Source organism: Gekko japonicus, unplaced genomic scaffold, assembly GCF_001447785.1.
Source record: "Gekko japonicus isolate JY-2015 unplaced genomic scaffold, Gekko_japonicus_V1.1 scaffold1799, whole genome shotgun sequence".
Classification (NCBI taxonomy): domain Eukaryota; kingdom Metazoa; phylum Chordata; class Lepidosauria; order Squamata; family Gekkonidae; genus Gekko; species Gekko japonicus.
The window spans coordinates 316,363-340,430 of record NW_015162004.1 but is presented as its reverse complement, the minus strand read 5'-3'; the positions used below and the strand labels follow the sequence as shown (position 1 = coordinate 340,430).

At 47.8% G+C, this 24,068-nt stretch overlaps 1 protein-coding gene across 1 annotated transcript in view; it reads right to left on the bottom strand.

Annotated features, from left to right (window-relative positions):
- The window catches only part of EHMT2 (euchromatic histone-lysine N-methyltransferase 2), a 51,701-nt gene that overhangs the window by 3,463 nt on the left and 24,170 nt on the right, over window positions 1-24,068 (bottom strand). The window contains 16 exon segments of the mRNA XM_015405457.1: window positions 1,515-1,598; window positions 1,765-1,851; window positions 5,051-5,166; window positions 7,764-7,841; window positions 8,116-8,260; window positions 9,624-9,791; window positions 9,909-10,001; window positions 10,003-10,043; window positions 13,017-13,121; window positions 14,237-14,338; window positions 15,473-15,595; window positions 17,041-17,147; window positions 18,805-18,887; window positions 20,853-21,044; window positions 23,043-23,272; window positions 23,727-23,870. Coding sequence (XP_015260943.1) covers window positions 1,515-1,598; window positions 1,765-1,851; window positions 5,051-5,166; window positions 7,764-7,841; window positions 8,116-8,260; window positions 9,624-9,791; window positions 9,909-10,001; window positions 10,003-10,043; window positions 13,017-13,121; window positions 14,237-14,338; window positions 15,473-15,595; window positions 17,041-17,147; window positions 18,805-18,887; window positions 20,853-21,044; window positions 23,043-23,272; window positions 23,727-23,870 — 1,898 coding nt within the window.

Here is a 24,068-nt window from a genome sequence, read left to right as displayed (position 1 = left end):
GCGGTGGCTCAAGTGGTTAAGATGCTGAACTCCAGGCTATGGAAGGTTGGTAGTTCAGCAGTTCGAGACCCGAGTGTGCCGCATGACGGAGTGAGCTCCAGTCTCTAGTTCCAGCTCCTGCCAACCTAGCAGTTCAAAAGCAAGAAATTGCAAGTAGATAAACAGGTACCACTTCAGTGGGAAGGTAACAACGTTCCGTGCGCTTGGTGTTTAGTCATGCCAGCCACATGACCACGGAAACGTCTTCAGACAGTGTTGGCTCTTAGGCTTTGAAACGGAGATGAGCACCACAACCCTAGAGTTGGATTCGACTGGCTTTCGAGCAAGGGAACCTTTACCTTTACCTTTACAATGCTATATCAGGCAGCACAGGTCCAAGTGGCATCATAAAGTCCACACTAGCCATTGGTTGGGCACTTACCCTATCTGCTGTGTTGCGACGCCTGCAGTGCAGACTCATCCTCCCTCTCCTGCCATCCAATGGTACATTTGGAACCCGCCTACCTAGCAATGCATTCTCACCCTTCCCCTACAAAGCCATCAACCAGAACCTCAGATTAAGTTCACATGTGCATGCTTATTGTCAAGTTACTGCAAGTGGGGGCTTGCATGTGTGAAACAGCTGCTGGAGCTAGATCCAGGTGGAGTAGCTATGTTGGTCTGAAGCAACATAACCAAGTTTGAGCCCAGTGGCACCTTTAAGACCAACAAAGTTTTATTCTGGGTATCAGCTTTTGTGTGCAATGCACACTTCTTGAGATGCACACGAAAGCTTATAAGATCACTTCATTCTGTCAAAGAATTAAACTCTGTTGGTCTTAAAGGTGCCACTGGACTCAAACTTTGATCTTCAGCCGCTGGAGCATTCTCTATGACCTATTTTCCCTCTTCTGAGAGGGAAAACTTTCATCAGGCAGGCAAAATCTAGGGGCCCAGGATTCAGCTGACCCAAGAAACTGGAAGGTGTGGTGCACCAATACCCAGGACAATACCCTGTACAAAATCAGACTCCCAGGTCTTCTGCCAGGCCCTGCTAAAGGCCAGAGTCCTTGGTAAAGCTTTCCCTTCATGCAGCGAGGAAAAGATTACCCCAGAGCAGTATGTCTCCCCATAGTTATCAGAATGCTAACGGTAGTCATTTTACAACACCAAAGAGGAACACCGTGTGATAGAACCACATGAAAAACAACAACAACTAAGCAGCATCGCACTGTATAATCATAGTCGATAGAAAACGTCACTCATTTAAAAGTACTTGAGACAAACAGCAAATGTATTTCTTTGAAAATATAGGTAGGGACTGTGGTCCCAGCGGTTGTCCCTACTTCCAATGCGCCCCCCCCCCTTATTATTTCTCTCCTCTCCTCCAGATCAAGAAATTACAAAAGAAAGGAACATTACAAGAGGTTCATTACCTTTCCCCCCACCCAAACAGCCACTGCCTCAACTTGTTAGGCTATGTTAAGAATTGCTTTTTGTTGTTCGATGTTGCCGCCCCCCCCCCCCCAGACCACCTCACCTTATTATCGAGATCGAACAGGTAGGAGTCGTCTTCCCTCACATCAGCTTCTGCATCCGAAATAAGCTCTCCCACGTACCTTAGCACAGGAAAACATAAAGAAGATCAAAGCTGTGGAGTCAAACTCATTCCTTAAAGCCAGTATCCTCCTGACCAGCGAGATGACCCCAACCTTCCGGAGAAACATCCTCCGCCTTCCAACCAGACACAACTGGTGAGGCCCATCTCTCCCTTGGGTTACTTACTCGCATATAAATGTTCCCTGGGGAATGGTCTGCAGTGCTCTGACACCCCATCCCATTTTGGCTGTGCGGTACAGCTGCAAACGGACCCTGCAGTGGAAGAGGAGGACGAGGTGAGACACAGGAACGTTACTGAGGGATGCTGAGGCCTGCTGGGTTCTGTCACTTGTCTCAAGTGCTGGGCCTGGTCTGGTGCCCCATAAGAAGGGCCCTGCTGGATCAGGCCAATGGTCCACCTAGTCCAGCATCCTGTCTCACACAGTGGCCAACCAGTTCGCCTGGAGGGCCAACAACAGGGCACGGAGGCCGAGGCCTTCCCCTGATGTCGCCTCCTGGCTCTGGGACTCGGAGGCTCAGTGCCTCGGAATGTGGAGATTCCCCTCAGCCACCATGGCTAGTAGCCACTAATAGACTTCTCCTCCATGGATCTATGTAATCCCCTTTTAAAGCTGTTTATTCTTGTGGCCATCTCTACATCCCTCTGGCACTGAACCCCACATTTTAATCACTCTCTGTATGAATTAGTATTTCCTTTTGTCCATCCTAAATCTACTGCCCATCAGCTTCATTGAATGAGTTCTGGTATTTTGGGAGAGGGAGAAAAATTTCTCTTTGTGAACTCTCTCCACCCCATGCATAATTTTATAAACCTCTATCTTGACTCTCCCCGCCCCTTAGTTGTCTCTTTCCTAAACCGAAAAGTCCCAGACTCTTCAGCCTTTCCTCAGGAGAAGGTGCTCCAACCCCCTAATCATCTTGCTTGCCCTTCTCTGAACTTCTCCCAGCTCTGCAGTGTCCTTTCTGAGATATGGTGACCAGAACTGTAAACACTGTTCCAGATGAGGCCTGCACCATAGATCTATACAGGGCATCACAGTTTCAGCCATTTTATTCTCAATCCCTTCCCTAATAATACCTAACACAGAGTTTGCCTTTTTTACCATGGAATTTGACCCAAGATGAACCTTGCTGAAGCTAAGCTGGCCTGGTCAAAGCCAAAATGGGAGACCTCCTGGGCACCCGACGCACACTGGGGTGGATCCTACCTTTATCGCACCACACCCCTGAGCAAAATTTGAAGCCTTCCTTCAGCTCGAGGGCCTCTTCCTCCAATGGACGAGCCACTCAAATTTCAGGAAGTCCATGGAGGATGGTTGGACCCAATTTGCAGCCCAGAGTTTCATGTCAGAAGACAGGCAAGGTATAAATGTAATGCAGAGTAGCTATTTGTTTATTTAGAAGATTTCTATGTTGCCTCTTCAGAGTCGTGCCTGAGGGGGCTTACAATTAAAAGTCATAGTATAAAGCATACCGTTAAAAAGGTGTTAAAGAACCCAAGTTATTAAAAAAATAAGCCATTAAAAACATAAGCTGCATAAAAATGAAGGCCATCAGGGATCTAATAAAGATCTCTTTAAAATAGCTCTTAAAATAAGTATTATACAGGAAAGGGTTTTTTTGGTATTTGTAATTTCGTGTGTGTGTGTGAGAGAGAGAGACAGAGAGAGAGAGAACCTGGAAGTCAAGGCGATGACCTCTGGTGACCGACCCCTACTGGAGGATATTCAGAGAGGTGGCTGAACAAAGCCTGCCACTGCCTCCCACCTCTGGTATTCCAACTAGGTCTCCCATCCAAGTACTTGCCAGAGTCAACCCCTGCTTAGCTTCCGACATCTGACGAGATCAGGCTCATCTGGGTTATCCAGGTTGGAGCCATATGGGAAACTTTTAAGGCTGTAGCCAGCAAGGATCAGTGTTGTAAAAGGTGAGTAGAAGCAAGACGTTCATCTAGTCCTACAGCCTCTGGAACACCCACCAGTAAGGGCTCCTCACCCATTTTGATCCCACCTTTCCAACCAAGCTCAGGATATTTATTTATTTCACTTTTACCCCGCCCTCCCCGCCAGGCGGGCTCAGGGCGGCTTCCAAAAACTGATAAGCAGTGTACATTTTACAGTGATAGAATAAAATACATCATTTAAAAACATAGACAAGTCAATATAAAACATTCATTCGATGGCGATAAAAATAAAGTGCAGTTTAGAGACACATTCAGTGGTGCCACCGGGTGCCACCGCACTAGGTCGTGTTGGATCGGAGTTCACACAGGGCGCTGCTGGTAGGACGTCACTCCTAGCGGAACGCCTGCCTAAAAAGTTCTGTTTTCACAGCCCTGCAGAACTGTGCCAAGTCCCACAGGGCCCTGATCTCGGCAGGAAGCTCGTTCCAATAGGACGTGTTCCAATAGGATAGCCATCGCGGCCCTCCCCCCTCAACAGCCCCGGTTGACAAGTTAGTAGCCTGCTGTTCAAGATTACCAGCCAAGTTACTGCAACTGGAGACTTGCATGCTTGAACACGTGCAGCTTCTGAACACAGAGGTAAACTTCACTGACGTCTTGCCTGCTATCACGAACTCAAGGTAGCAAACGCAGTGTAAGACAGACGGTCTCCCATCCAATGACGGATACAATCCAGACCTGATTACGCTTCAACACGGTAGCTGTGCCGAGTGTCTTCCAACTACACGCTGGGACCACTTTGGCTATCATGGCTAACCAATCTATAACACAAGGCTCTGTCTAGTCTCCTATTTTTAAAGTTATCGAAACTAGCAGCCGCTAAGCATACCTTGTGGCGATAAGTTCCACAGGTTCATTTGGCAAATGCTACAATGCAGTTCCCTTCCCTTCATTCAACTGGAAACTTCAGATCCTTTTTCCCTACCTATAAGCCATTTCAAGCCCCGCAGTGATCATGACAGGAAGTGGTGGTGGCTACAAGCATGGACGGCTTCAAAAGGGAATTAGATAAGCATATGGAGCAGAGGTCCATCAGTGGCTATTAGCCACAAGGTATAGATAGGGACTCTGGGGCAAGTGATGCTCTGTCATCTTGGTGCTTGGGGGGGTCAACAGTGGGATGGCTTCTAATGTCCTGGCCCCACTGGTGGACCTCCTGATGGCACTGGTATTTCTGGCCACTGTGTGATACAGAGTGTTGGACTGGATGGGCCTTTGGCCTGATCCAACATTGGCATCTCTTATGTTCTTATGTTCTTAAGTTCCACAGGTTCATTTGGCAAATGCTACAATGCAGTTCCCTTCCCTTCATTCAACTGGAAACTTCAGATCCTTTTTCCCTACCCATAAGCCATTTCAAGCCCCGCAGTGATCATGTGAGACAGAAGCTGCTTGTGTGCGCACACATAGGTTATGGCAGTATCTAATGGATCCAGTGACGCTGTCCATAGCATGGGAGGCAGGAAGACAAATACAGGAGAGACTCACTTGATGCCGCTCTGCACCACGCGGTTCTTGCAGTTCCTCCAGCAGCTGCAGGCCTGATTACATTCGAAGATCAGGGGCGGCTCAATCTTGTTGAATTCCTGCAGCAAACGACCGTCCTGCAGTGTAGGAAAGGGGGAGGAGGTAGGTGGGCAGGGAAATTACTTGGGAATACGACTGCTTCCTCTCTCCCCCAAATCCCTAACGAGAACTTTACTGGGTCTTAAGATGTGCGTCTCTTTGAGATGCCAAGATTTTCTCAATTACCGTAGACATTTCACATCTGCAAAGATTGAACGTTCTGCCCCAGAGAAGGGGAATCGGGGCACACAAGTTTCTACCTACAGAGTACCATCTCTAACCTGTCTGCTGCAGAGAACCTCCACAGATCCACCAGCATTGTAGAGGATCATGGAGCATATTCTAAGTGAGGGACTGCTGTCCTTTTACAAGAGCTGCTGTCCAGACTACAGAGTTCTGCTGTCACTCTGGTGTGTTCTAATAATAATTAAGTGCCATCAAGTCACAACCAACTCATTGCGATCCCAGGACTATAGCGTTTTCAAGAAAAGAGATGAACGGAGGTGATTTGCCATTGCCTTCCTCAGCATAGTGTCTAGGGAACAGGCTGACCAACTAAAGTTCATCATGAATTTTGGGTGGTTCATGGTTCGCGAAGCGATGTTGGCGAACTGAACTTTCATGAATTTTGAAGCAGTTTGTGGTGGTTCGTGAAGAGCAGAAAGCAGGGGTTTAAATGGCTCCAAGCCATTTAAATCCATACTTTCTACACTTCATGAACAGGGCTGGGACACATTTTAACCGCTGCTTTCTGCAGTCATTTAAACCATTGCTTTCTAATTGCTGCGAAAAGTGGCAGGGAGCAGAAAGCAAGGGCCACAAACTGAACTGAACCACAAAATGGGGGTTGTGCCTATCCCTAATAGTGAGCCTGGAATTCCTTGGTGGTCTCTCCAAGCACTAACCAGGGCTGACCCTGTTTATAGTTTCCAAGCTCTGAGGAACTTGGGCCAGTCTGAGCTATTCAAGCTGCTCTGGTGTGTTTTAGGATATCTAAATTTGTTCAGACTTTCCACGCATCCTCCGATTGCTGGGGAGGATCCGCCGTGCTGTGAAAGATGTCCTTCAAAGAAGCGCGCCTGCCACCACCAATCGTCTAACTGGGAAAGCCCCCCGGGTTCTTTTTATTTATGAAGCACTTCAAACAGAAAGCCCATGCTGTAATCTAATTCAGGTTCTTAAGAGCAAAACAGACACGATGCAGAAGACCTGTGATTAGTCCTCCTGATGTCCTTTCTCTGCCTCAAAGCATTCCCAGAAGGCTGCTCATGGGGAAAGCAATGCAGGGCTTGCCCATTTCTTCCCACACCCTTTTTCTAATGCAAATCTGTGCACACCCCCCCCCCAACTATTAGCTGATATTGGGGGGGAGGCATCTGTACAACAGCTGGATTCAAGTCCAGTAACACCTGTATGACATCTGTATCCCCCCAAAACAACAACAACAACAACAACCCAGCATAGCAGCTGGTGGGGGAGAGAGGACAGCAATTTAGTGAACCAATACCATTTTCATGAAGGGGGAATCAATTGCCCGCCATCAGCACTACTTCCTTGATCAAATCTGCAGTCCCCAGCTATCAATAAAGAGGGAAACATCAGGAGACCCGCAGTGGAGTCCTAAGAAGAGTGATACCCAATTCTAAGAAGTCAAGGGTAGAGCTCTGATTAGGACACCACTGCTGGCCACAGACCTCCCACATCATCCACAACTGTTTTGGCTCTTAATAAGGCATTAATTTAAGTCATGAATCTAGAGGTGGGAACATCATAGGGGAGGCTGGGTCCCTCTGGCTTCTCGCCCTAAGGGATCCCCCTCTGCCAGCCAATCACCAAGGTGAAAGGGCCAGGATCTAGTTCTGAACAGGAAACCGCTGCCGGAGAGTGGAAGCAGCATAGAGAATCTCATACAAGACCAGAGGCGATTACTCAGTCTGTCTGTTTGATAGTCATTTTTGAACCCAGTTTTCTCAAAACCAGATGAAGAACCCCTAATAAATGGGAAGGGAGGGTTAAATACTCAGGGCACAGGAGCCGTCTGCTTACAGAACAGGGCCTTGCAGAGAGACCATTCACTTCAAAATGGATGTGGACAAAATCGAGAGGGTGCAGAAGAGAGCGACGAGGATGATCAGGGGTCTGGGGACTGAGCCCTACGAGGAAAGGCTAAGGGCCCTGGGAATGTTTAGTTTGGAGGAGACTGAGGGGCGACATGATTGCTCTCTTTAAATATTTGAAAGGCTGTCATTTGGAGGAGGGCAAGGAGCTGTTCCAGTTGGCAGCAGAGGATAGGACCCGAAGCAACGGGTTTCAATGACATGCAGAAAGGTATCGGCTGGATATTAGGAAACACTTTTTCACGGTCAGAGTGGTTCAGAGGTGGAATCAGCTGCCTAGGGAGGTGGTGAGCTCCCCTTCACTGGCAGCTTTCAAGAAGAGGCTGGACAAATATTTGTCAGAGATGCTTTAGGCTGGTCCTGCATTGGGCAGGGGGTTGGACTCGATGGTCTGTATGGCCCCTCCCAACTCTATGATTCTGTGATTCATTCTAGCTCCCACACCTCTCCCTGTGAATGCTGCCCCTGTTTAAGCTTAATTCCTGCTTTGGCTGGCCAGCTGGCTTCACCTCACTCACCTTGTCGTACCAACAGCGAATGCTGAGCTGCCCACACAGACAGTTGCTGGAGGAACAGTCGTCCTGGCACGTGCAGTGCTGGGGGGGACAGAAAAGGACAGGCAGAAAAGCGACACTTGGGGTCAGCCGCAGCAGCCTCTAGCCAGGGAAAGAAAGGACAGCACTGGCCTCCAGCTTGGGAAGGCAGGAGGAAGGACTGCCAGCATGATGCAGCGGGTCAGAGTGTCAGACTAGGTTCTGGGAAATTCAGGCTCCTTTCCAGATCTGCCCTTTGCCCCACCCCCCTCCCCCGGGCTGACCAACGAAGGAGCGCAATTCCTGAGGCCAAACGGCTACAAGCTGGCGCAAGTACCTGCAAGTGGGTGATGTTGCGATCAATGTTCATGGTGGAGGTCTCGCAGTTTTCCGAGATGTATTTGTAATCCTCTGGGCATGGCTCATCGTCCACGGAGTTGACGCAGGGGATAGGCACATTTTCGTAGCCACGGGCAACGTCCCTGGAAAATGGGAAGAGACCAGTGGAACAAGAGATGCCAAGGCTCATGTCGGTTCTACTGTGGTGTTTACATGGCATCTGTGAAGGGCACTGTGAAACTTACGATCTTCACTCTTCCCCACAGACTTATGGAGAAGAGTTTCCAAGCTGAGCCTGAAAATTGGTGGTAAGGTCATCCATGGGGATATGGGGAGGGGGCACTGCATGATGATGTTACTTCCAAGGAAGACCCGGAAGTGGTGGCAGTATGGATTCCTAGAACTACTCTATGGATTCCTAGAACTACCATTAACCTGGAAGTGATGGCCACAGCTCTGGGAATCCATAGAGTTTCTGGCAATTCCTAGAGCTACCATAGTTGCTTCTAGGTTTTTCCTAGAAGTGATACCATCACACTTGAGATGCTGGTGAGGTTTTTTGTTTTTATTTTGCCCCTCACTGCTCTTTGGAGCACTAGGGGATAACAGGAAATCAGGGTAGTGGAAGGGTGTTGGCAGCCCTAATTGTGGAGGTAGGTAACTACGCCAGCTGGGAACTGGGGTTGTAGCTGTCTACAGTTACACAGGGAGCTGCGTGACCTACAGGAGGCATTTTTCTTCAGGCAGGGCGAAGGGTAAAAAGGAGCTTGGAACCCCCAAACCCCACAGAGGAAGGGGGAGGGACTTCTGTGGGCATGGCTCCACCCACTGGTTTATTCAGGCCCCTTGACAGGAGTCAATGCGAGCAGTAGTGAGGAAAGGGAGAGAACAAAGGCAGCCTAGGAGGGAAGTCAAACCCGTTCCTGGCTTCCCTATGATAGCTGTGCTGAGGGGCTCTTTAGGTATGTACACAGAGCAGTTGCAAGGATAAAACAGAGGGCAGGAGAAAGATGTCATTAGTCATTCTGGTCCTCACTGGGGAGAAATCACATCTAAACAAACCTTTGAAATGGCCACAACAAAGGAAGAGTTAGTAACACTCCTGCAGGAAGTGATGGCGGCTAGAAGCACAGACAGCTTCAAGAGGGGACTGGATAAACATATGGAGCAGCGGTCCATCAATGGCTCTTAGCCACAAGGTATAGATGGAACACTCTGTCTGGGGCAAGTGATGTCCTGTATTCTTGGTGCTTGGGGGGGCCACAGTGGGAGGGCTTCTAGATTTCTGGCTCCACTGGGTTGACCTCCTGATGGCACCTGGGTTTTGGCCACTGTGTGACATAGAGTGTTGGACTGGATGGGCCATCGGCCTGATTCCAAAAGGCTTCTCTTATGTTCTTAAGAGCAATGTAGACAGAGTGTCATCCACCAAGGCCAGCAGAGAGCAGCATTAGCCCACCCTTCCTAAAGAAGCTCTCCCCTAACAAACTGTACCGTGCAACTCACCTACTGATGATGCATTCTGTGCGCATGGAGCGGTTAAGGATGCCTTGGCGGATCTTGCGGTTGAGCTGCAAGGCAAATCACACCTCTGAATTCTCCAAGGTCAGATCCACAGGGGAGTCCCCTTCTTTGTTCCGCACTTCAGTGTCAGCCCCGCGCGACAGGAACAGGCTGTAGAGAGGCAGAAGGTCAGGGCAAAGCAGTTGGGACATCTGGACTGCCCCCTCCCTGCAAGACTACCCTGCAAAACACACAAACACAAGAGCCCAGGTACCCCCCATTCCTTACAGGACACAGTCATGGTAGCTCTCCCGGGCAGCTATGTGCAGGGGCGTGTCTCCATGGAAGTTGACCGCATGGAGATCGCACTGTGCGTTCAGCTCTTCCCGTGAAGGAGGCCCAGTGCAAGCAAATGTTCTCTTCCTGTTTGGGAGAAGAGGAAGGAACAAAAGAGCACAGTGACCAACAGATACTCTAGGGTGCCGAACATACTTAGGGATCAGGAAACAAGAGAGAAGTATCGGGACAATCGGGAACAAGACATCTTTGGATGTTCCATACATCCCTATATGGTCCAATCTACTGCTGTACATGTGTGAATGTTTTTAATGAAGATAGTTTTTAATGAGGATCCTCTCTACAAGAAAGGAGGGCAGAGGAGCAAGGCACATACGCAATTCCAGCACTACTCTTTTTTGTGCACATTCTAACTTGAAGGAATTTCAGATGCAGTCTAGAATGGGAGATTACAATTTATTGAAACACTGAGGACAATGGAACCCCAAGGGTTTAACAGAAATATCGGGTTCTTATCTCACTGCACATGCTAAGTCACTCAGTTCTCACATTTGTTTGTTAACTCTTTTATTACCTGTATGCTTATTTCCTGTTTTTACCAGATGCTTTAATCCAATCTTAAGAACATAAGAACATAAGAGAAGCCAATGTTGGATTACGCACATCCAGTCCAACACTCTGTCACACAGTGGCCAAAAATACCAGGTGCCATCAGGAGGTCCAGCAGTGGGGCCAGGACACTAGAAGCCCTCCCACTGTTGCCCTCCCCCCAGGCACCAAGAATACAGAGCATCACTTGCCCCAGCCTGAGAGTTCCTATCTATACCTTGTGGCTAATAGCCCCTGATGGACCTCTGCTCCATATGCTTATCTAATTCCCTCTTGAAGCCGTCCATGCTTGTAGCCGCCACCACCTCCTGTGGCAGTGAATTCCAAGTGTTAATCACTCTTTGGGTGAAGAAGTACTTCTTTAAATCTTAGCTATACTTATCACTCCGTTACTTATGCGTCTTGACTCCAATTAGCCCGTCCTGGCAACTAACCCCCCCCCTCACCTATATGTAATGGTTGGCAAAGTCTGTATCAGAAGAAGTGTGCATGCACATTAAAGCTTATACCCAGAATTAAATTTTGTTGGTCTTAAAGGTGCCACCGGACTCAAACTCTGTTCTGTGACTTAACCCCGGTTAAGGTTGCTGTCTGAATGCACGTGAACTGAACCGAGTGTGGATTTGAAGCTTGGTTTCCCTCACGCTTATTACTTCGTAAACTACTAAAAATTTCGTAGTTCAGTACTGAGCCCAATGCTATCAATACATCACAGAGAATGCCCATTTCCTTGTGCTTATCATTGTATTTCTAATACTTAATCAGTTCATGGAGCTCATGGATTAAAGAAGATGAAGAAGAGATTGGATTTATATCCCGCCCTTCACTACCCAAAGGTGTCTCAGAGCAGCTTACAAACTCCTTTCCCTTCCCCTTCCCACAACAGACACCCTGTGAAGTAGGTGGGGCTGAGAGAGCTCTTTTGAGAACTGCTCCTGAGAGAACAGCTCTGGAGGAACTTATGACTGACCCAAGGTCATCCAGCCAGGTGCAAGTGGAGGAGTGGGGAATCAAACCCGGTTCTCCCAGATTAGAGTCCGCGCACTTAACCACTACACCAAACTGGCTCTCTATGTAAGTAAGTTACAATAAACTTACAGATGATTTTAAAGAGTACCCAATTAACTGAGAATCACTCTCTCCTTCTTTCTTTCGTCCCCCTCTCTCTGTTAAATTCTCACCCACTTCCATTTCAAAAGGTGAAAAAATGGGAGAGCGAAAATTAAAGACCAGCATGGAGGCTTAGAGTGCTCTCAAATGCTGGTGCCACATCTGGTCCAGATGGAATTGATTTAACTGATAAACTCATACAATCGAGTAAGGTCCTGTGACAGATGAGAGGCAGAGGGGCAAATATTTTACAGATATGGAGACTTACAGCCCCAACAGGAGTGGGATAAATGTCATCTAGCCAGACAAGCTGCTTTTAAAGCTGGGAGAGAGAACATGCCATCTCTTTGACATGTAAACACATTTCGCTTAAGAAAGCCAGTGTGGTGTAGTGGTTAGGAGCGGTGGACTCTAATCTGGAGAACTGGGTTTGATTCCCCACTCCTCCACATGAGTTGGGTGACCTTGGGCTAGTCACAGCTTTTTAGAGCTGTCACAGCCCCAAAACAAGTATAGCTCGCCACCTACTGGTACATAACGTAAAAAGAACTGACTGCCAGACAATCTTAGGCTCTCCTGGCTATACTACACCCACTGCCATATGATAATGATAATAATAACAACAATTATTATTACCTCTCTCTCGGGCAAGCTTGGTTTGGCATGTCTTGGGCTCCAGAACCTCAAGCCCAGATTGACACACGTTGGAGAAGACCTGAAAAGCAGCTATTCCTTTGTGGACGTGTGGGGGCCATGTGTGGGCAACCATAAGAAGGGATGTGGAAAGACCAGTGTCCCTTCTACACACGTACCCATACGAAAACCTCCAGTAAGGGGAGGGGGCAGGTGTAAGTTCTTATTAGCTTAACAACTTTTCCCATGTTTCTTTTCTTTGCACAGTTGGCATGCTAGAATTGTACTATTTTTACTCTCGAGCTTTACGTAGCAGTAATAAGGTTGATTTAGTTAAGACACCTTGCCTTGGTGCCTAAACCCATCTCCAGGTCACTTGCAACATGCTGCCAGACACCCTGGGGGGCTGGTATCTCAGGGCAGTTACTGGAAGCAGGGGGGACTGAAAGGAAAATACACGAGGGGGAATTCTGCAGGAGAATTCCAAGTTCCGCCTAATGGGGGAATTGGGGAGCAAGAAAAGGTGATTTTCTATCCCAGCCTCCAGCTGGGATGCATGTCAGTGACATTCTTGCTGGGGACAATCCCTCACAGGTGCCCTTTGATCAAGCGTCTATCCTCCTTGCTACGGGCCAGGCCCTCACACTGGTTTTTTCATGTGAGTGGTTATCTGACTTCCACAACTCTCAGGCCCCTCCCATAAGCCTCCAGCCCCTCCCACAAAGCATATCAGCAAGCCAAGCTCACGTTGTCAGTCAAGGTGACGTCAGCCCCACGGGTGAGCAGCATGCGGATCACCTCCAGGTGCTTATGCTCCGCAGCCCAGATAATGGGGGTCCATCCCCCGCTATCCTAAATGAGGAAAGAGAGAGAGGGAATGAGTACTGTCAACAGACGAGACAAAGCCCAGAAAGACAAGGCGTACTACCATTTTAAGTCACCGTCTCCCAGCACCACCTGGGCAAGGGTCCACACCCAGCCCCGCACTGCTGCACAAGGGGCCCGCAAGCCCAGTTCACGTGGCAAGATGTACCCATACTCTGTGACACAGAAAACACCAACAGGTAGTACGAACCACTTCCCTAGCACTGTGCAAACCAAGTCACCAGTGGTGACTGGAGGCCCTTAACACAGCCCCCGCTATCCCCACTGCACGATCACCTTGTTTATCAACTAACCACACAATCCGTCACTGGACAGCCAACACAGAGGAGCTGGGAGGGAAATGCTTGCCATCCACCCATTGCAAATCAGCTTTGGGGATTCTAAGAATCTTGGTTTGGTTCCTGGTCTACTTTACTATGTCCCTCAAAGAGTGTTATGCTCATCTGAACAACAGCTGCTGGTGGCCCCCAGCCCTAAGGACATCCGTTTAGCCTCGACCAGAGCCAGAGCCTTTTTCAGCTCTGGCTCCGGCCTGTTGGAACACTTTCCTGAGAGAGATCAGGGCCCTGTGGGATCTGTTTCAATTCGCTGGGCCTTTCGTTGAGGCGATGGGTGTCCCATTATCCTGGCCTCCCTTGCCTCACCTCCCCCCTTCTGATCCAGCCTATTTAATCATTATGGGGGGTGTTCACCCACTGCCCTTTTTATTTATCCTTGGGCATTTTATAAACCTTCGAGCCATCTTAGTATTTGTTAATTTATTGTGCCGTAGAATGTTTTACTCTTTTATTCTATTTATTGTGTTTTAAATTTTGTTGTGAGCCGCCCTAAGCCCTGTGTGCAGGGAAGGGCAGGATAAAAATCTAAACAATAAGTAAATAAATTCTCAAACGTTTCTAGTCCTCACGGTTGTAGCGGTGTGTCAATAAAGAGCTAGCTCTTGCAGGCAAACTTTTTATTTGCCCACCTCTTGCCACTGTACATGATTTTTCAATCTCACCACTGTGCTCCTAAACCACACACCTGCAGCATGGTGGTGGAACAAAGCTGCCAGGCCCAAGTCCTGCCCCCTCTTCACTCACCTGAGCATTAACATCCACTTGCCCTGTGGAGAGCAGCAAGCTGACCATCTCGACGTTCCCATTCTTTGCGGCGTGATGGAGACATGTAGAGCCGTCATCCTCCTTTAGCAGCAGGGACAGAAAGGAATGACAGCCATGATTAACATGTATAAAGGCCTGCCTTTCAACATGCCAACCACACACACCAGGCCACATCCATGGCTTACCTCTTTCTTCCTCTCATGTTACATCTGAGGAACCCCCAGTACACCCCAGAATTCACCGTTAGAAGATATGCTAACATCCCCTCAGGGGTTTCTGATCTGGACTCAATGACCTTCTTTTCACCGAGATAAAAATTCTACATCAGAACTGTGCCTCATTCCCTTGCCAAGCTACTTGTGCTGTGACAAAACCAAGCTTCTCTCACAACTATCCTTCTTCCAAAGTACTTTTATTTTGTTTACTTTATTTATACCCCACCTTCCTCCCCAGTGGAGACCCAAAGTGGTTTTCCTCTTGTTCATTTTATCCTCACAACTACTCCACGAGGCAGGTTAGGCTGAGTGTGTGCGACTGGTCCAAGGTCACCCAGATTCTAGTCTCACGCTCGAACCACTACACTGGCTCTCACTATAACCATTACACTGGCCTCATAATTGTTTGAACACTCTCCGTGTGAGTCCTTATTACACTCACACTGGCCTCATAATTGTTTGAACAACACTCTCCGTGTGAGTCCTTATTACACAGCCCCTTATCACATAACCCCTCAGGCCACCCTAACATATCAGCCCTTTTCATACTGGCATGTTCCAATCTGCTCCTGTCAAATACTGCTCTCAACCGCCTCCTGCACAAAACTTGCCGTCCCCCATCCCACCCCCCGGAGAGAGCCTTGTTGCTATAACAGCATCCCAAATGGCAAAAATTCAACTGGTGAGACATTCCTCATCCCCACAACAGGAAAAACTGCACCTGTAGAATTTCTGCTTTTCCTATACCTGTTAAAGGCAGAGGAATCCTGAGAGAAAAAAGCAAGGAGCCTTACTTCTACACTGCTACAAACACACCTAAATATTCCTGTGAGGAAGTTTCCTCTCCTTGCTCATTCACGTTGACGTGCTTCCACCAAAAGGGTCCTTACTTCTACACTGCTACAAACACACCTAAATATTCCTGTGAGGAAGTTTCCTCTCCTTGCACATTCATATCGACGTGCTTCAACCAAAAGACGATTCCCTCTGTCTTCCTTACCTTGGTGTAAACGCAACCACCTCTTTTGATCAAGTAGTGTGCTAGCTCCACATGGTTGTTCGCGACAGCTTCCATCAGAGGTGTCCGGCGTAGCTTGTCCACCGTGTTTATGTTGGCACCGGCCTGTAGCAGGAGAGAAACCGCATTATGGCGTTAAAGATAGCCTTTACTGCCCCTTATGAGCATGCTGGATTCCATTTTGCATCATTTTGGAGCCTCAGCAAAGGAATCCCCTCCTTCAGTCCCATTTCCCCCCCAGTTTCATCTTCATCCTACCTTTCCGCCAAGGAGCTTTGGGAAGCATACATGGTAATTCTCCCAAACATTTTAATCTCACAACAACTCTTTGTGGTAGGTTAGACCAAGAGACAGAGTGACATGCCCCTTCTGCTTTTTTCTACTTACACTGCTGGGACAAACACCTTGTCTTACTTCTGTACAAAAAGGGGCCGTCTCACCAACCTCCCCACCCCCATCTCTTGTTTCTTCTCTCCTCCCATTCTCCTAACCACTCTGGACCAATGTTCCCTCTAAGCTGTGGAGTCTTGTGAGCAAAAATTCTACTTTGTGAGCAACTGGCATTAAAGCTGTGAGCGAGCGATTTGGCTACTGTACAGATTAGTTTGCTCTGGAGCCCTCCTTCCTGAGCTAAGACAAAAATGTGTAAGCCGGAGCCTAAAAAATGGTGAGCTAGCTGACACTAACTCAGCTTAGAGGGAACACTGCTCTGGACCAACTGACTAATTCCCCCACACACTGAGGCAGTCTTTACCTTTCTAATACATGAGTGAATTTTCTTTTAAGGCAACATCTCCACAGACCATTCAAATTATTTCAATAATTTTAAAATATATTTGCAAATATAGGGATTACGTCTCATTTGCAGAAATGTACATCTGAACCCTGGGTACCCCACTCTTGCAGATTTTTTGATTCACACATGGCTATTTAATAATAAATCTTATACGATATCAACCAACATGGCGCCTGACTAAAGGAACATATATCAATATGTCCCTTCGTGTTTCTCCATGTCAAGGGCATTTACATGCCAGGCAGGGCTATTTATAGCCCCAGCCTGCTTCTTAATTTTAAGGAGTGCTCTAGTGTTCCGTGAGTGAAAAGATTGGAGGATTTTTAAGTCTTCTGTCTCCTAAAAACATGGATACTACCTATGTTGCCATGGAATCATGCCACCTAGAATGCTAAGTCTGCCTGATTTAATTAAACTTGTTATAACTTTGTTATCTGGTTACAACAGGGATTGAGGATTCAGGGTTTTTAAGACAAAGAACTCTAAGAAAAGGTGTTGAGAAGGAATCTGAAGAATGTTTTTTTTTTAATATGGTATTATAGTCATTCAAGGAGAGAGTTCAAGACACAAAATGCAGCAAAGAAGAACACAGGAGAGCAAGAGACTTTGGGGCGGCTGAGAGATGGAGGAGGTAGGAAGAAATGATCATAGACAGGAGTACAATCAGAAAGAGTAGCGAGGAGTTGGTCACGGGGGCAGAAGGGGAAGCCCACACACACACACACACACACACACACACACTCCCGTTTCTCACCTGCAGTAAAACGTGACAGATCTCCATGTATCCTTTCTGTGCCGCAGCATGCAGTGGGAAACGTTTGCTCTGCTGTTCGCTTTGGAAATTGGGGTCCAAGCTGTCCACTGGAAAGGGAAGGCAGAAAGGAGGAGTTGAGAGACAAAGCCACACTCAAAGCTTCACGCGGCAGAAACCATTTCAGAGGTGATATGTGAGGCACCCAAATAAGGTTCCACAATAGTCACCCACTGAGTATACACTTCCAAGCCCGTGAGTAAACGTATCGTAAAGGCATACGAAATTTTAACAGTTAAAATCTACTCCCCCCCCCCACGACTCCTATTGAAAAGAAGCCTGGGTAGAGGTGCTATTATTTGATCTATTCATTGACAACGTTTACATCCCACTTTTCTGGGCAGCTAGTCTGTTTCAAGGCTCATAAAGAGTCACTTATTTACTCCTCCTGTACGCCAGACAATATACCCTGACGTAGATGGCCCAGGCTAGCCCGATCATCTCAGAAGGTAAGCAGAGTCAGTCCTGTTTAATATTTGGAGGGGAGATCACCAAAGAAGTCCAGGGTCACTATGCAGAGGCAGGCAGTGGCAGAATTACCTCCAAACGTCTCTTGCCTTGAAAATTCTACAGGGCCGCCAAAGTCAGGGGCAACTTGATGGCACTTTTCACCACCACCATGCTGGAGAACAGTGTCTTCTGCTGAACATACTTACAAGGCTACTTCGAGGAGATCTAACCTTCATTACACCATCATGGGTAACTAAACCTTTCCCTCCAGTTCTCTCCTAAGTCCCAAACATGGCGCTGGGGGTGGGGATGGGAGGATGGTTAGAAGAATGCACCATTTCTCACAGAAGTCAGGCAAGGTGCCTACCCTACCTACACACAAACGTATCTCTCAAAGTTAGTCATGGTCTTGTTGTAACTCCAACTCTTCCAACTGTGATGAACTTCCACCACTTCTATCCATTTCTGACCCTGCCCTTTTTTTTTGCAATGAAGGAAGTAAATTAATTCAGACATTCATCTGCTTTTTAAAGAAAATATATATCCTGCTTCTCCAAAGACCTGACTGACAGAATAGGTCATTGTCATAACCTAATATAATCAGTAAAGTACAGTTTATATCATATTGCAGTTATTAGAGCTGATACTGCACAGGTACCAGGAGACAGAGCTATGAACCCAGAACCACCTGCTTTGAATTACAGCTCCACCACTAGGTGGCCATAGCAAAGTTTTCTATTCTCTCAGCTTCAGTACATTTATTTTACTTCATTTCCTTCCTGCCTTTCTCCCCACAGAGGTTCACGTTGTTCTCTTCTCCCCCGCTTTATTCTCACAACAAACCTGTGAGGTAGACTAGGCTGAGAGTTCATGACTGGCCCCAAGTCACCCAGCAAATAACCATGACAGAGTGACGATTCGAACCTGGGTCTCCCAGAGGTTAGCTCAACACTCTAAGAGCAGTGCACCGCTCTGGCTCTCAATATGGGGAAAATAATACTGACTTTTAAGATACAAAAGCAATTAATAAAAAGGTGTTTTTTGTTAAACTGAAAACCAAAATGAGAGGAGAAAATGGTACCCAGAAGGAAAAACGGGATGGAAACGTTTAAAGCATATAGCCTATGGCCATGCTCTCTCAGTACCACTAAAGCCTTGTATCAGCATCTGCCAAACTTGCTCATGTGTACCACTGGACTACCTGTATAAAGGTTTGAAGTGCAATGGATGAGGGAAAGCATGCACAAAGCCACTCACACAACATTAGTACCACTTTCTGGAGCTCCCCTTGCTTGACGGAGAGATACAGCTGCCGAGGGTGGAATCGCAGCTTCTTGCGTCTGCAACAGAGAAGAAAGAGGGAGGGAACATGAGAGGCGAGTCAGGCCAGGCAAATGAGCGCTGAGAAACAGCGCGTACCACTAGTTTCGCAGATGTTAAATAATGCACTTTCAACCCACTTTCAATGCACTTTGCAACATCCACTTGCAAATGATCATTAAAGTGCAATGTAATTGAACTTAAAGTACATTATTCAGCGTGTGTGAAAACACCCCAATTGAGGCTTCTAAGATTCAGGGCAATGTCTATTCAATAGGTCAGGACTATCATCATAAAATGCCCCTCCATCACTTTAAAAATTAGGCTGTACCAGCACCCCAGACAATGTCACTTTATTTCTATTTATGATATATATACATACAACACATGCATTTTGGGCATACATTCAACGAGACCCTTGTGCTAAATGGTCCACAGTTGTCTCACAAATGTTAAGGTTGATTCCTGTTTGCTTTGTGCTGCTTTGAAGGGCCTAGGGGAGAAAGCTAGAATCTGGAATTTTATCCCCAGGGTGAGGTAAGCAGTATAAAACAACTTCCCACAAGTGGTTACCAGAAGCCACTGCAAGTGGGGAGAACACACTGCCTTAATTCCCATTTGCTCCCAAAAGTTCTTAATGCCCCAACATCTGCTGGTCACCATAATAAAAGAATCACTGTTCTACAGCGACCAGGAAACAGAAGCCAACGGGGAAGAATGGGGCAATGCAGAAGAATGGGGCAAGGAAGAACAGAAGAATGGGGCAAAGCAGACCAGAACAGGTTTGTTTCTCAGTGACAGGGGCAGGAGAAGTCACCAGCATTAGCCCTTACCTTAGGGGCATCTCTGAATGTGTATACAGAAGTAAATGGTTGCCATTCACTCCTACAAGGACCCTGATGTTTCAGTGAAGCCAAAAATCTGACCTCCACTCCTGAAACTATATAGTCCCAATGCCCCTCAGAGGATGCAACACGTATTTGGGCAGAGAATTCTACCCCACCTTACAGGATTCTCCAAGTCACCAGGGGCTTCAGCAGGTTGATTCTTCTCCTCCACCCCCCAAACTCCTTTAACTGATGTCCAGCTGCTCTCAACATTCCTTCCCAGGGTGGTGTAGTGGTTAAGAGTGGCGGACTCTAATCTTGAGAACTGGGGATTTGATTCCCCACTCCTCCTCCACATGAAGCCTGCTGGGTGACCTTGGGCCAGTTACAGTTCTCTCAGAACTCTCTCAGCCCCACCTACCTCACAAGGTGACTGTTCTGGGGAGAGGAAGGGAAGGCGACTGTGAGCCACTCTGAGACTCTTTAGGGTAGGAGGGTGTCAAAACCAACTTCTTTGTCTTCCCTTCTGGAGCATATAGTAAGCCCTCAACATTCCTTCCCTCCTGAAGCCTATTTAGCCCTCAACAGAACAGTTAATTTGCAAAGTTGCATTTTTCAACCTGCCTGGAGAATCCCACAGGTAAGCAGAGACCCCCTAGATTGCCTGTAGGCAGCATCACTGTGCAGCTTTTGTTATAAAAGGCAGCAGCAACTCTACTATTAAGATAAAAAGACTAGGGTCCCACCGTGAATCACAAGGAGGGGGCAATTTGGAAATTCTCTCTAACCCACAAAATCTACTCCTTCAAGACAAGCCAGTTTCTCCCTTTCCTTTAATTCCCTGCTGCTCTCAACATTCTGTCCCTCTTGAGAGTCTATTCAGTCCTCATATTGCAAGTTTAAGGGTTCCCCCCCTTCTAGCTTACCTGCAAAGTTTATATTTCTGCACACCTGGCTATTCCCCTGAGTAAATAGATGCTCAGACACCTTGTCTGTGGGTGGCCTGTTTTTTGTTTTTATGCTGCTTTGATTTGTGTGCGTATGAATTAATTTAATACTACATGACTGACATAAGGCCAGCCTCTTTACTGTCAAATATAGCAATAATGAAAGAGAAGCTTGCTTCCCTGGACGCGGGGGGGCTTGAGTTTCACTTACCGCTCAGATTCCTGTACCACTAGGGCACGCTCCAGTTGTTCACGCCCAGAACCTGTAGGGAGACCCTGAGCAGACAGCACTGCCCCGTTAGGCAGCATCAGACGTGGGCCGGCACTGTCAATTCCGGGGCCGCCAAGACCTGGCACATCTTCCAGTGGGGGTTCTATGCTTGAACCCCCTCTCATCCGAGCACTGAAGGGAAAAGAGACAGACAGCTGTAAGATACCCAGACATGAATGCCCTTCTTTTCATCCTAGGAAGGTAAGGAGATTGGCAGGTAGACAAGTTGCTACTGCTGAAGCTAATTTATATCAGATCAGTTCTGAAAACCTCTTTATAAGCTTTAAAAAAACCTCCTGCTATTTTTTGATGTGTGCCTTCAGATTGCCTTTCCCAATGCTGAAGTGTCACAGAATGTTCAAGACACATACTAAATTACTTGATCACATGGATTTGCCTGGGTTTATCAAGTTCAGCATTATCTACTTGAACTGGCAGTGGTTCTCCACGGTCTCAGGTAGAGAGCTTTCCCCATCATCCGATCTTTGGGACTGACCCTAGGACTTTCCGCACACAAAAGCAGATGTTCTATCGCTGAGCCACAGCACATCCCCCAAGGGTCAAGGAAGCAGTGAGGGGACGTATAATGCATTGGCACAAAAACACAGTCTAGAAAGAGTATACGTGTCAGGTTACTCTAAACGTTTCTGAGATTTAGTTATGACGCTGGTTTGTCCAGATTATCATGGCATGTATCCTGCCAAAGGAGACTTCTGCCAACCTAGTTTCACGTGGGCAGTCATGTCGGTCTGCAACAGAAGAGGAACTTTTGAGTCCAGTAACACCATAAAGACCAGCAAGATTTCCAGGATACGAGCTTTTGAGAGTCAGACAAAGGGAGCTTTTGACTCTTGAAAGCTTATACCCTGGGAAACACTGCTGGTCATTAAACATGCTACTTGACTCAGGTTTTGCTCTTCTGCCAATGTGTCTCTTCCAGTGGAGGAAGAATCACTTAGTTAGAAGCAAGTTTCAAATCTGGCTCCATGGAGTGAGGTAGCAGCATACATGTCAATACCTGGTTTCCTAATTCTTTATTATAATTTTTTAATGTAGCTAAAAATACTTGGCCCATCTTTTGCAAGGGAAGTGGAAGGCCTGTTTGGACGGGGGGCGGGCGGGCGGACCCTCACATGGGGAGGAAAAATGTGTACTGTTAGCTCACATGAGGCAGTCTGGGAGACTTTAGGCAGGCTGGGAAGACAGCACAGGTGTCATGGAGAGGGAAGCGGCGCCTGAAGAGAGGGGGACAAAGCAAGCACCAGGTTGAGAAACTTGAGGGAGGCAGACAGAGAACGGAGGGGGAGGGGGAGTTGAAGAGAGGTGTTGGGAAAGAGGGGCCTCGGAACACCCTCACACAAGGCCTCAGCTCAGATGGTGCCATTTGCTTTGGTAAGGATGAACACACGAAACTGTCAGAACTGTCTCCCACTTGGTCCAAAGTCAGTACTGTCTAGGGTCACCAGTGGAGGTCTTTCACATCACCAACTATCTGCCCCATCTAATTGGAAATGCCGGGGATTGAACCTGGGACCTTCTGCAGGCCAAGCAGATGCTCTGCCATTGACCCACAGCCTCTCCCCTAAGAACTGCAAGGCTGATGAGCTCCAGGAGGCAAATATGAATAAAATACAATCTACTGATTTAAAATGAGGAGTCAGTTCTTCAGGTACAGATCTCTCCAGAGAGCTAAGAACTGCAGAAACCCACTATACCAGTGGTGGCGAACCTATGGCACGGGCGCCAGAGCTGGCACTCAGAGCCCTCTCTGTGGGCACGCATGCCATCGCCCCAGCCAGGCCCAGACCATCAATAAAGTGTTGAATTCTCTGCCAAATAATTTTAAGTAAATGAAAGCATTTGGGATTGCTTTCCTTACTTTGTTTGGATCGTCTTAAGTTAATGTATGAGTTGTTTTTTCTAAAGTAAAACCTCAGTATTCAGGTTAAATTGCCGTGTTGGCACTTTGCGATAAATAAGTGGGTTTTGGGTCGCAGTTTGGGCACTCGGTCTCTAAAAGGTACGCCATCACTGCACTATACGCTAAAAAAAATGCTACAATCCAATCCATACTTCCCTTTCTGGAGAAACTAGGGGCCAGTGGTACCCGGCACATTCCTTTCCCCTCACCTGGGCTGGGTTGTGTCAGCTCGGCCTGTAGACTCGGAGGCTCCCTGCCCGTGGGATGGTGGAACGGGGACTGGAGTGGAGGTGTCCGCCTTGGCTATAGTGATCTCCTGAGCCTCAGAAGCGTCTTCCCCACAATGCGGGCAGAAGATCATGCCGTTGAGCTGGGACACACAGGCCTTGTGGAAGCGGTGAGCCACCCGGAAGTCAGGGTGGCATTCCAGGAAGGTGCCCTGGAAGAAAGAAGCTGTCAGGGACTCTGGGGCTTTAACTCAGGAACATTATGAACTAGCCTGCTGAGTTTCCCTGAGACAGGCTTGGCTACCACAGTCCCTTTCTGCACCTGAAGGGAGATGCTAATCATCAACGTCTCTGGCGGGCACTAAAAAGACTCTGGATTGGCCCGAGCCTGGCCTTTTTGCCTCACCTGCAGAGCAGTATCATGGGCCTGTTACATTTCAGACTCCCACACAGTTAACTTTGGAGGTCCTGATCTGGCACACCGCACACATTTGGGTAGGGCCTATCCATGGCCCAAATCAGGTCCTATCACAAACACAGCGATCCAAAATCATCCTTCCACTCAGCCCCCACAAAGCAGTTCCACTGATGCCACCTCAGTCTTGGCTAAAAAACCATCGCCCCACCCTCTCCAAACCCTTCTCTCCTCAGTTTTCCCTCACTCACCGCAGTGCAGAAGTAGCCACAACCTGGACAGCAGTGGTGTTTCACCATTCTGGCTCGATGCGTCTCACACAGGACCATGAGGGGAACCCGGCTCGAGGGACGCATTGTCTCCCGCTTCAAGATGCTGCTGCTGCAGCCGCTAAGCTACAAGTGCGTAGACAGGAAGACAGTTGGTTTCCGGCCTAGTTTCCTCTGAGGTAATTAACCTACCTCTGGGGCTGAGCTGATTCTGATTGCAAGGGAGGGTGAGACATAACTGAATGCTCTAATGGGGGGGGGGAATCCCTGCAGAGACAACTAGCACTGCGGGGGGGGGGACGACACACAGGCTAGACCCCTTCT